This window comes from Odontesthes bonariensis, chromosome 10, assembly GCF_027942865.1.
Source record: "Odontesthes bonariensis isolate fOdoBon6 chromosome 10, fOdoBon6.hap1, whole genome shotgun sequence".
Classification (NCBI taxonomy): Eukaryota; Metazoa; Chordata; class Actinopteri; order Atheriniformes; family Atherinopsidae; genus Odontesthes; species Odontesthes bonariensis.
Window position 1 is genome coordinate 37,434,917 of NC_134515.1, and position 12,600 is coordinate 37,447,516.

Here is a 12,600-nt window from a genome sequence, read left to right on the forward strand (position 1 = left end):
TTTTAGAGCATACCTCCAAGAGACTTTTGTTCTTGATGTGAGGCGATCTACATACATACCGAGTTTCAGATCTCTACGACGTACGGTTCGGGCTATCTCACGTTAGGTGGCGCTATAGAGCAGTTCGGCGACGCCCACTTTCGATTACATTAAAAACATGCGATTTCACGCGGGGGACAATTTTGGGTAAAGTTTGCTGAGTTTTCGAATACGTTCAGGCCTCCCCATTTGCGATACCGCGTGGAGAAGAAAAAGAATCATGGGTCGGAATAAAAATAGTGAAATCCTTCAGATACAATAGGCCTTCGCAGCGCTTAGCTGCTCGGGCCTAATAAACCTTACAGATACAATAGGGTCCTTGCAGTTTCACTGCTCGGTCCCTAATAATAAACCTTACAGATACAATAGGGTCCTTGCAGTTTCACTGCTCGGTCCCTAATAATAAACCTTACAGATACAATAGGGTCCTTGCAGTTTCACTGCTCGGTCCCTAATTAAAAAGAATAAAAAACTGAAAATTGGCAATTCCCACTTCACCAGCACCACTGAGCACTGAGGTCAGGGCTGCTTGGTTTTCCCAACGGCTCATTTTCTGTTTTTCTTTGTTTCTAAAAGTGCAGAATCAAAGTCAAAGCTGGAAGAAATAAATCTCATTAAAAAAGAAGTGTTTTCTTTTTTGTTGCAGGTAAATCTGAGTGTATCTGGGTTTTTGTGTGTGCTATCAGAGTAGACAGAATGGATGTTATCAGTCCCTGGTGGAGTTTCCTTTTGGACAGGAAGTGGGCTTCCTCTGCTTCCTGTTCTCTCTTGGTGTGTGTGGCCCCAGGAGAGGTCTCAAAAGAACAATCAGTGTAAAAAGAGAAAGAACAAGGTTGAAGCACCCGAGAGTGCGGCTAGAGTAACTCAACACAGAGACACAGAAAGAATGATGGAAAAACAACCGTTACAGCGACTAAATACAAACTGAACAAAAAAACTCTGACAAGGTTGAGAACTTGCTGAGCCACTACAGGATCAACACAGAGGAGCCATGATGGACTATGAACCAAAGAAGTCCAAGAAGGTACAGTAGCTCCTGTTCTGTGCCTCACGTTTTATTTGGATGACTTGAAGTGACTTGTAGTTTCAGGCTGACTAAGCCTTGACAAGCCATGGTCACACAAGCTTGTTAGACTCAATAGATTTTAACAGAATAATCCATCTGTGGTCAAATGTGCATCAGAGTTTTGGTAACTTCGACAGGGAAACTGGTCCCAATGAGCAATAACGTTTTGAAGTGCTGATCCAACATGGAGTGTGCTATTCAGTTTCCTTCAATGGTTGGAACTCGCAGGTTTGCCCATGACCAGGCTCATCTCATTAGCTTGCTTTGAGCTCAACTGATGAAAAAGAGATGGCGGAACATATAAAATGCTAAATATACTTTGACTGAAGTAGCAGCATTGTGCAAGACCAAGTCTAACAGTTTGTAAAATAATCAATGAAAAATAGAAGTGATAAAGATATTGTGGTTGAAATCCTTCAATTATTATTCAGCTGTTAAACTGAATACGCTGCCATTACCACTTATTTCTGAACAAATATGTCAACATTCAAAAGTGTGAAAATGTGCTTTTGAGTGTGAATGAATTCTGTTCTTACCTTTACTTTATCTTCGGTTCTAACCTAAAACATCTGTACATGTCATCTGCATAAGTGGGCTTGAGAAAGAAAATAACAATTGTTGAAAGAGAACCCATGTTGTTGCTGCCTCTATGCTCACCTCATGTGAACCTTGTGTTCTTATCATCTCTATGCTGATGACATTCAGTTATTCTGTTCTCTCAGAGCCTCTGAGTTCTATAAATTGTCTCATTAAAGGTAGGGTAGGAGATCCTGGATTTTGAGTCCAGCGAAGCTGCATTTTGAAAATACACAGGTAAAGAGTCCCAACCCTTTTCTTCACTTTCCCCCCCGAAGGCACGCCTATAGAGTGCATGAACGCGTAAGAGCACGAAGGTGCACGAGCGCTGTTCTGACAGCAAGCATCGATCGTTGCCGTATTTAGTATTTAGTATTTAGTTTATGCTAACTATACGTTTAATAATGCTAGGTGCTAGCCAAGCTGGCTCTAGTCTAGCTTCCTGCCAAGCTTCTGGGCGCGTAATTCGTTCACGGAGCAGGGTACGCGGACAGGGGGAAGGAGGGGGAGGGAGGAACAGATTGCAGTTTGATAGACGGCATCAGAATCCAATCATCGTTAACGGTCCGTTCAGTATGATTGGATAGTGTTTTTCCTAGATTGTACGTTCTCGAGGCCACTAAAACTTTTCATATTTGTGTCAAAACATTTAATCAATTGATTGCAAGGGGGGTGTGAAGAGTATTTCAAGCAATATGTAAAAAAATGCTCCGGAAAAAGAACCCCTACCCCACCTTTAAATGTCCCTCAGTTAAATGCTGATAAAACAGAAACTCCTAATCATGTAAATCCAAAAGTTAGGCTTCATATCAGCTTCTTCTTCCCTGTTTTTACATATGTTGTCCCCTGAGCATCACTCCAAGCAGCTGTTTTTGGAGCTGTTTTTATAATTTATGGAATATTTCAAAATTCAAACTGCTGGTGTCACAGGCTGACTTGAGAAGATCATAAATGCTTTCATTTCTTCTCTCTTGGGATTATTGGAATGGTCTTTTTACTTGTTAATCAGCTTTGGATCGCCGTCAGACTGTGCAGAATGCCGTGTTAGTTTTGTGTTGGTTTTGACTTCTCTTCATTGGATGCCGGTAAATTTTAGAGTTAATTTTAAAACATGAGTTTTAACTTTTGGGGCCCTGGTCAAGCTCCCCAGTATATCTCTGACCTGTGCACTTGGTTAAAAATTTATGGGGATCGAGCTGTGCCACCAAGGTTGTGGAATTCTCTTCCACTGTCTTTACGCTGTATGGACTCCACTGACTCTTTGGTTAAGCATTTTCCCCTCCAAAAACACACAAAGCCTGTCTCACACATCTCAATAGGAACTCAGAAAATGTTGTCAAATTGTTAAAAAAAAAGGTACATAAAAGGTATGTTGACACAAATTAGATATAGCTGCAATGGATTTCATTCCTTTTGACTGTGTTTTGGTCAATGAACAATATGAAGAATTCCCAGATGAATTTACTTTGGGCGGAACATGATTTCCACAACACGTGTTTACCATGTTTCACAGCAAATCCACTTTCACAAATTAAAATGGAAGAGGTGCATTTGTGCAGTTGTGCAAAATGTAGCAGCACACATAAAAAACGTGTAATCTCTAACCATGAATATTTGTCTCACCCTTACTAGGATTTTGTCAAACTGAATGTAAACCTTATCAAGCATTTTAATAAAAACCCTAACTATGTTTTCATTAACGTCGAATGTTGATGTGATGACAAAGGAAATGTAAGCTTTGACTGAAGTTAGCAGATTTAGAAAGTCATTGTGACATTTTCGAGCCTTTCTTATGAAACTACTTTGTTAAGCACTGTTGAACAAACACCATCATATGCTCGGTTGTGAAATTGTCCAAAACATTTCACTGAAAACCATAAATGTAAACCTGTTGGTGATTCAAGGTAAACACAAGAAACTTGTCCTAAAGGAAAAAAAAGAAATGGACCAGACTCAGTGAATAATTCCCTATACTCCCTATATAGATTAGTGAACAGTGCTGACCAACATGTCATTGGGGTCATCAGGTGGGGACCTCCTTTCATCAGTGTTTTGTCTAGTTGGGCCTGTTGTGGAGAAATTAGAGTCGAATCACGCGTCGGTCAGCCGTCCATTGGGGAGTTTATTGAACAAACTGTCACAGCAAATATGCATACAGAATGTTACAAAATGTCCGCCATCTTCCTTCTGTGATCTCTCTTTATGCTGGTCCTTATCAAAACAAGCGTACGTGGCACTCTCTGAAGGCGCCTAATGTTAAACAACTCTTCTAACTATCAACAATATTCTGAACCAGTCAGCAAGGCACACGATGTAACTAGGCCAGAAGTCATGAGAATGTCATGACATCCTTCTCCCACATAGTCCCCCCTGAAATCACTTATCAGTGATTTAATAAAGAAATAATCTAAAGTGAAAGAAAATCATCCCACATAGTTAATTAACATAATCAACACTAAATTATTCTAATAATTCTACAATCTCAAACAAAGGGAACATTTGTGAATAAATGAAAACGATTTTATATATACGCACTCGAATCACATAAAATGATTAAATGATTAAATTAAATTAAACGATATCGAATTCAACAACAATACAAATTTTAACATTGCCATCACACTTGTCCACTGTTCGCAGTGCATAGGTGCGAAAAACCCACCGGCTGCTACTTTCGTAACTCATGTCCTTATCTTGGGAAAACTCACCTAAGGCCCCCCCCACTTGGCGACCGACCACTTTACCAAGGTCGCACTCCGAACAGTTGACTAACACAACTGGCAATGGACATATCAGTGATCAGTTCTGATTGATAATACACATAGACTGAATACACCACCATCAAATCAGTTAATCACCGTTTTGTATCAAGTACAATACATAAAATTATGGATTATCACACAACAATAGTAATAAAATGCAATGTAATGCAGCTCCTCCAGTCCCGTCCCATCTCCTGTACTCTGGGGTCGTCTGCTTCTGGCCGAACATCCGTCCGGCTGGGTCTGGAACTGCTAAGCTAACTCTGGGAGGAGAGGTCGCCAGTACGTCACTCCCAATCAAAGAGATCTTCAGCATCTCTTCTCCCTGTCAGACTATACTTGGTTCCACACTCGAGGAAAGAATCTTGTGAACCGTCCGTTGATAACCTTCATTCGTTGACCCGCTCTTCCCATGCGTTGGTCCTCAGACCTGGTCTCGCATGGTCATCTGCCTCCTGATTCCTCCACTGTTTGTTTGAACATCACTTGCAGCAAACACCTTCTCAGAATGGGTATAATGCAACACAGCAATAGGGAGACCATTATCACTATCAACAATATAGCTATTCCCGCTTTAACTGCCATCGCTCCCCCTTCTCCCAAAATCCCAAACAGACCAGTCCACCACCGTTCACCTCCACCAGCATTACCCTTCAGCTCCTCTTCCAGTTCTCTGAACTTCTTCACGGCCGTTGTAAACGTTCCATCAGTTGCAGTGTTCCCGGGTATAAATGTACAACATTTTCCCCAACCATCTGGCAAACACCACTTTTCCCTTCGAATATCCATTCTAAAACTTGTCTGTTCTACCAAGCCATCATACTTGTCTCATGTAGTTGTCCTCCAAAGGCCGCAAACCCTTCACTCGTGTAGTTAAGAATTCTCTGTTGATTGTAGTATATGTAATTAATCCACTCCCCATTTTGTTAATCGTGATCCACGGCAAAATAGACTGAAATCCAGCTGCAATCTCCCTGCGTGCTTTGAGCTCAAAAGGAATCCCTCTCGGCTGCCCTATTGCATCCAAGTAAACATGCTTATCCCTGATGTAGTCATCACTAGATCTTTTAACTCTCCCTTTTTCCACATCCAAACCTCGCATCTCGTTTAACTTGTCATACATTAACACAACCGATGTCTTCCTCCTCACCAGTGCCCAAAGACCTATCTCCCTGTTGGGTAGCACATTTAACAAAACATGATCTCCACACATCCAGTAACTCTCAGCTATCGGGTGTGTCTGATCCCCAAAAAGATATAGCGTTAAAATGATCATTTCTATATTTTCGCATTATTGGTCCAAGTAAATAAATCCTAATAAATATTGGTTCCATTTAACAGTAGTATTACCTACGTGAGTTCCAAAAGCATTCAAACTCACCATCGTAATCTAATCATCAGTGGGAGGCCCATCCTGTGATGTACTATGATTAAATTCCGCACAAGAAGACTCCAATTAGTGGCCCTCCCTTATTTTGAAAACAATTCCGTAATTTATTTGGCCCAAACATCAATTTGCACTTAATACCACACATAGGAAACAATAACCATTTATCCTCTTCCGATGTGAACCTACCTTCTCTGCATTCCCGTTGCTGGACCACCGCACAATCCCTGAAGGTGTGTGGCTCTGGAACAACAACAGGCAATGCTCCTGGAGCGTCTGCACATATGAGACACTCCGTCGCTGTCAGTTCCCTCGTAGTGTACCATGCCCAACTATACCACATATCCTGTGCTGCCTTAACCCATTTCCACAGTTACACTGTTTTCCTGTCTCTACCTGTGCATGTACACTCCGTCTGTTCTTGGATTAACACGATTATTCTGTCCTGTAGTGCTAATGGTATCAAATCCCCCTAGCCTTCCCCAAAAAATCTTTCTATTCTTACAACCATTGTGAACAACTACTTCTGACCCGATCTGACATGATCTTACCAGATTGCCCCTTTGTTGTGGCGTCCAGAGGCGGTGATTTGGTCGTCTCCTCCACCGGACCCATGATCCACACCTCCTCACACTTACCCATACTTACTCATACTTACTCATCCTTCCTCACACTTCCTCAACCTTTATTCCCACGTACTTAAACTCAAGCTTAACATCTGCCTTTTCACGACCAGCTCTAGTGTGTATTGCTGGCAAAGTCTGTGGCATGGCATGGTCTGAGTGGGTGTGTACTGTTGCATCATACTCATCTGACCCAGGCTGGCTACTTCCCTGCGGGGTGGCTTCATCACGGGACCGTTCCAGCCTCTCCTGTATGCGGGATCCCGTCCAACATCTCCAGGCCTCGTTCTCCTGAGCCCATGCTGTCGGCCAACACCCACACCTGGATGCTCACAGTGTCAGAAATCTTAACCTCTTCCTTTTGTTCATCCTTTCCCTCGGACTCGACTCCGTCTGTCTTTAGTCCGAACCTTAGTGCAGTGATTCAAATGGTACCATGTGTTGCTACCTTCCACTTGAACTGCTGTTGACGTTGCTCGCACCATTGTGTACGGTCCTTTCCGTCTTGGCTCAAGCCACTTCCTCCGGAACACTTTGATGTGCACCTGGTCGCCTGGCACCACTGGTCTCTCAACCAGCTGTTCGAGACCTGAGTCTCTGGTCTCCTCCTGTAGATAGATTGTTCTGTGGATTGCAGTTAGTTGCTCCATGTAAGCTGTCCACTCTGTTTGCACCTGCTCAAGTGGGGGCCCTTTAAAGGGACCTCTCAACTGAGGTGCCGGCATGGGTCGACCCGTTAGCATTTTATGCGGTGTTAGTGCGTGACTCTATGAGTCTGCATACGAAAGCTCATTAGTGCAAGCGGCAAAGCATCTAGTTAGTTTAGTCGAAGCACAGATTCAATTCAATTTCACTTTCCAGGTTCCATTGATCCTCTCATGCATCCCTTGACTCTGTGGATGATAAACGGCCCCACAGCGCTGCTTGATTCGCAGCTGCTGCAGAATGCCTCTTGCACTTTTCTAAACAAACACTTAACCATTATTTGAGCTAATCTCTGATGGAATGACAAACAGATGAATCAATTCTCTTACCAAAAAAATTTACGACTATTTATCCAATATGTATAACCAATATCCTTGTGATGGCGCGACCTCTGGCTCCAGTACCACCATTGGTGCCAAAACAGAAAGCTGGCACTTTGATGCTACTTTCGCTGCCTCATCAGCCGCGTTGTTACCTTTACTGACCATTTCGTTACCTTCGCGATTATTTGACACTTTATCACTTCCAATTTTCAATTTTTATGACTGCAATCCGCTCCTTCTTTTGGACCTCATGTCGCACTGGACTTCCGTCTGCCCTCCTGAACCCTCTCTGCTTCAAAACTGCTTCAAACGAATAGCAAATATCATGAGCATATGCAGAATCTGTGTACACATTCGTAACCTTACCTTTCACCAGTCAACATGCTTCCGTTAATGCCTTCAGTTCAGCCAACTGTGCCGAACATGGCCGTTCACACTTCTCAGCTTTCACCGTCACAAAGTTCTCCACCTTCCTGTTTCACAACTGCAAAACCTCATGATCACCCAAATGATCTCACAACATGAACCATGCACAACATAAGTGACGTCAGCCTGAACAAGTGGAGTTGCTCCTAAGTCAGGTCTCAGTTTAATGTATCTCACAGCTTCTGCCACACACTCATGTGGTTCTCCTTCAAACTCACGTGGAATGACATCCGCAGGATCCGATGTAGCACACTTCTATATTCACATCCGGACGTGTCAAAAGATGCACAACCTGCAAACATCCTGTCCGAGTCACAACATACCTACTCTGATTTATTAGTTCTGAAATCTTATGGTGTCTATTGGAGACATATAAGAAAAATGGCTTCTCATAGACTAGTGTTGGCCGTTTTGGATGACTTTTGCTAATTTTGTTTCAAACTTTCAAAGTTTGTCCTCTCCAGTTGTACTTTCAACCTTTGAACTGTGGATTCTTCATGATTCCTTTCAGAGGAAGCACATTTTATTGCACAATCTTCCCAAAAGAAGATCATTCTTGTTTTATTCTAATTTTATTTATTTATTCATTTGTTATTTATTTATTTATTTTGGACATGGCGCTTTTCTTACTCCCTCCAAGTGGGATGGAGAGATATCAGTAATTCCCTATGGGATAAATAGATACTCTAATTTAGGCTATCATAATAAAATTTAAATTAGAAACTTTGTTTTGTTTTGTCATAGTAACAGTGACCTATTTACATTTAAGTTTTAGAAACTTAGTCATAGTTTTGTAATAGTAATAGTGACATATTTAAATTCAAGTTTTAGAAACTTAGTAATCGTGACACATTTAACTTAAAAACTTTGTTTTGTTTTGTAATGATGACACACCTGAGGGCGGTTTTTAAACCCTTTTGAGTATGTCTGATGTAAGTGTACTTCTTACCTCTATATGTCAATGTAAACCAATACTGGGATTCCTCTGCCAGAGGAACGCCTTGGACCTGCCGGGCCACTTGCTCCGCCCCGCAGGGACTGGCCACGGTCCTGCCGAACACTCGGGTTTCTCGGTGCCCTCGGACAGCTGTGAACAAAGTGTCCCCTCTCGCCACAGGCCCAACATGCCCCCGAGGACCTTCGTCCTCCAGGTGCACCTCTTCTTGACTTTTGACAGGGTCGACGATGGACTTGCCCCTGTGATGGCTGTTCAGCGGCCCCCGCTGTTATGGCCTCATTTCGTACTTCTTGCTTCGCTTGCAGTTCTTCTAACTGCAACCGTGCAAGTTCCCTTTGCACATCCTTCTCCTGCTCCTTCCGTTTCAGTTCTTTTCTGTATTTGTTTACTGCATGCACCACGTGGTCCCGGAATTGTCCATGTGACATTGAATTCAACCCCACCACATCCTCCAGCCTCCCCTGAACTGGGGCAGGCAGAGCCTCTTTGATGGAAACTCTGAACAATGTCACCCAAGCTGGGCTCTTCTCGATTTCTCCCTCAGACTCTTGTCTCCATTTCTTCAATTGTTGTGCAATGTACACAGCCGGACTCTCTGTTCCTGACAGTGGTTCCCCCTTTAATGCTTCGAGGTCCACTCCCACAGGAAACTCAGCTCGTAACGCTCTCCAGAGTGCAGCTCGATATGCATTAAAGTCAGTTCCATCAGCTCGGTGGCTCAACATCCAGTCATTCTCACTGTGTCTCAAAATGCCCTCCATGGTAGAAGTTCCAAAACACAGTGCCCACACTGCCTTAATGTGTCCCACAGTCAACAGTTTATGCACAGTTTCTTGTTCAAAAGCTCTTATCCATTTGCTTGCACCTGTGTGAATATCCGGCAGTCTGGCAACCAGCCCCCCTAGGTCGAGCGTCTGCCACGGCACATACTGTCCCTGCGTCATTTCTATCAAACTCGGTGCTGACGCTGTTGGACTCTTATGTTCTTCAGAAGATGCCTTTTGAACTGGTGGTGCCAGTTCTGGTGATTTTTGGTATTGTGGGAGCTGTCCCCCTGCCTGATCTGAATTACAGACGGCGTCTGGCTCAGGAGCTCCATGACTGCTTGATGCAGCTATTTGTGGTTCTGGACGTTCATGAGATATTTTATGATCTTTTATTTCAGAATCTCCTTGTATGTTTACTGCTCCTGGCAGTGTTGGATATAGCTCTGCATTTTCAAAAAAATGTAAAACTGTTAATTCAAGCTCTCTTTTTGCCTGTCTCTTTTTGCTTTTTGTCCTTTGGTTTGTAAGCTTTAAAGGTAGGGTAGGAGATCCTGGATTTTGAGTCCAGCGAAGCTGCATTTTGAAAATACACCGGTAAAAAGTCCCAACCCTTTTCTTCACTTTCCCCCCGAAGGCACGCCTCTAGAGTACATGAACGCGCACGAGCACGAAGGTGCACGAGCGCTGTTCTGACAGCAAGCATCGATCGTTGCCGTATTTAGTATTTAGTATTTAGTATTTAGTTTATGCTAACTATACGTTTGATAATGCTAGGTGCTAGCCAAGCTGGCTCTAGTTTAGCTTCCTGCCAAGCTTCGTTCACGGAGCAGGGTACGCGCACAGGGGGAAGGAAGAGCGGGGGGGGGGGCAGATTGCAGTTTGATAGACGGCATCAGTATCCAATCATTGTGAACGGTCCGTTCACAATGATTGGATACTGTTTTTCCTAGATTGCACGTTCTAGAGGCCACTAAAACTTTTCATATTTGTGTCAAAACTTTTAATTAATTGGTTGCAATGGGAGTGTGAAGAGTATTTCAAGCAATATGTAAAAAAATGTTCCAGAAAAAGATCCCCTACCCTGCCTTTAATCCTTTGTTCCATAATCTTACAGGCCGTTACATTGAAAGTGCCACCTTTTGGCCAGGGTGAGACATTATTTTTTGTTCGTTTTTCCCATTTTTGAAATATCTTTTTAATATCTTTGGAATGTTCAGGATGTTTGGCGCTGATGATTATTGTTGGTGTTACATCCATTAGTTCCCTTCTATTGACTTTTGACTTTTTCTTTACTTATTTATTTTCTAAATTTTCCTTATTTATTATTCTTATTCCCCCTTTTTTTTTTTTTTTTTTTTTTGAAAGTCAATTTAAATTAAACTAACTCTAATCAATGCTAATTTATGCTCGGCTAAATTTAGCTTAGATGCAGCTAATTATTGGATTGGATATTGTCAATGCTAATGTTAAGGTTAGCCTATGTTAGCTTTGAAAGCTTATGATCTAGGTTGGTTTTTAAAATTAAACCAATGCTAATTCAATGTTAGGCTAATTTAGCTTTTTGACTTCTAGTTTGGAGTTAAGTTACTATTATTGCTAATGTTAATGCTTGCTAACCAATGCCAATTGCTGTTAGCTTCCTAGCTGTTGCTAATAAATGCTAACCTATTGCTAATTAAGATTTAAACCAACATTTGCCTTATTGCTATTGCTAATCAATGGTAATTGTATTTCTGATCAATGCTAATTATGGCTAACGAAATGCTAACAAATGCTAATAATGCTAACCAATGCTAACTATTGCTAATCAATGCTACTTATTGCTAATCAATACTAGCTTCCTTGTTGACCAATGCTAATTGAATGCTAATTATGCTATTCAATGCTAATTATTGGTAACCAATGCTAATCAATGCTAGTGATTGCTAATCAATACTAATTATTGCTAATCAATACTTGCTGTATTACTAATGCTACCCAATGTTAATTTATTGCTAATCGAAAGCTCAGTTAATGCTTACTCTGTTTGAAGTGACTCAGGCTAAAGGCGTTGCCCCAACTTTTGCTCACATCCGGATGCTTCCGATCCAATCCACACACAATGTCCTCCACCAATCCAGATGATACAATGCACGTCACAGCTACGTCAATTCTGACCAATGACATGAAAATATTTTTTGACCAATGAAATCTGAACACACCTCTAAATCTATCTCCAATGAAACACGTCTGAGACACGTAACTTCTAACCAATAAAATATGAACACACCTTTAAGCCCGCCTCCAACGAACCACGTGAATTCTAACAAATCAAATATGAACACACCACTTAGTCCACTTCCCAGGCTGTTATTAACTCCTCCCAAACATAACAATTGAACCACACCCCAACTCAAAATGGCGTTTGTCACACTTTTGTAACAAGTTAAGAAAGAGGAAGAAATACAATCTGTCCAGCCGTGGACAGGAAGAAATACAACCAAAAAAATACAGAAATAACAATTGCACTATTCTTCACCTCAAAATGGCGTTTGTTAAGAAAGAGAAAGAAATACAATTTAACACGCTGTGGACAGGGAAAATACAGACCAAAAGATACAGGAACAATGCATAAGCGAAAACTCTTTACTCGACTGATAACAACTCCGCAATTAGCACATTACCTAAAGAAAACTAATAATTATTACAGTTCAACCATAAATTGCCCTGGGAGACACAAGGAAAGAAAATGTGATCACACACGAACATTTGCAGCAGTAGAAAAAATGCCAAGGACAAACCCCGCGCCATCACACCAGCCGCGTGAACGCGCAGCACTCTCTGTCCCCCTGAAAGCCAAAACACCTTCATTCGCCTGTTGAAAATAGAACTTTAGAAACTTAACACCAATCACAGCAGTATTCAATAATTCAATAGTAACAAGATGCACTCAACGAAAACACAGAATCTTAAAGAAATAAACACACAG

The 12,600-nt window shown here is 41.9% G+C and overlaps 1 protein-coding gene across 1 annotated transcript in view; it reads left to right on the forward strand.

Annotated features, from left to right (window-relative positions):
• The first annotated feature begins 834 nt into the window (after window positions 1-834).
• Window positions 835-12,600, forward strand: part of ccm2l (CCM2 like scaffold protein) — a 37,836-nt gene continuing 26,070 nt past the window's right edge. The window contains exon 1 of the mRNA XM_075475404.1: window positions 835-1,063. Within this exon, the coding sequence (XP_075331519.1) occupies window positions 1,031-1,063 (33 nt within the window). The 5' untranslated portion in view covers window positions 835-1,030. The remainder of the gene's footprint in view (window positions 1,064-12,600) is intronic.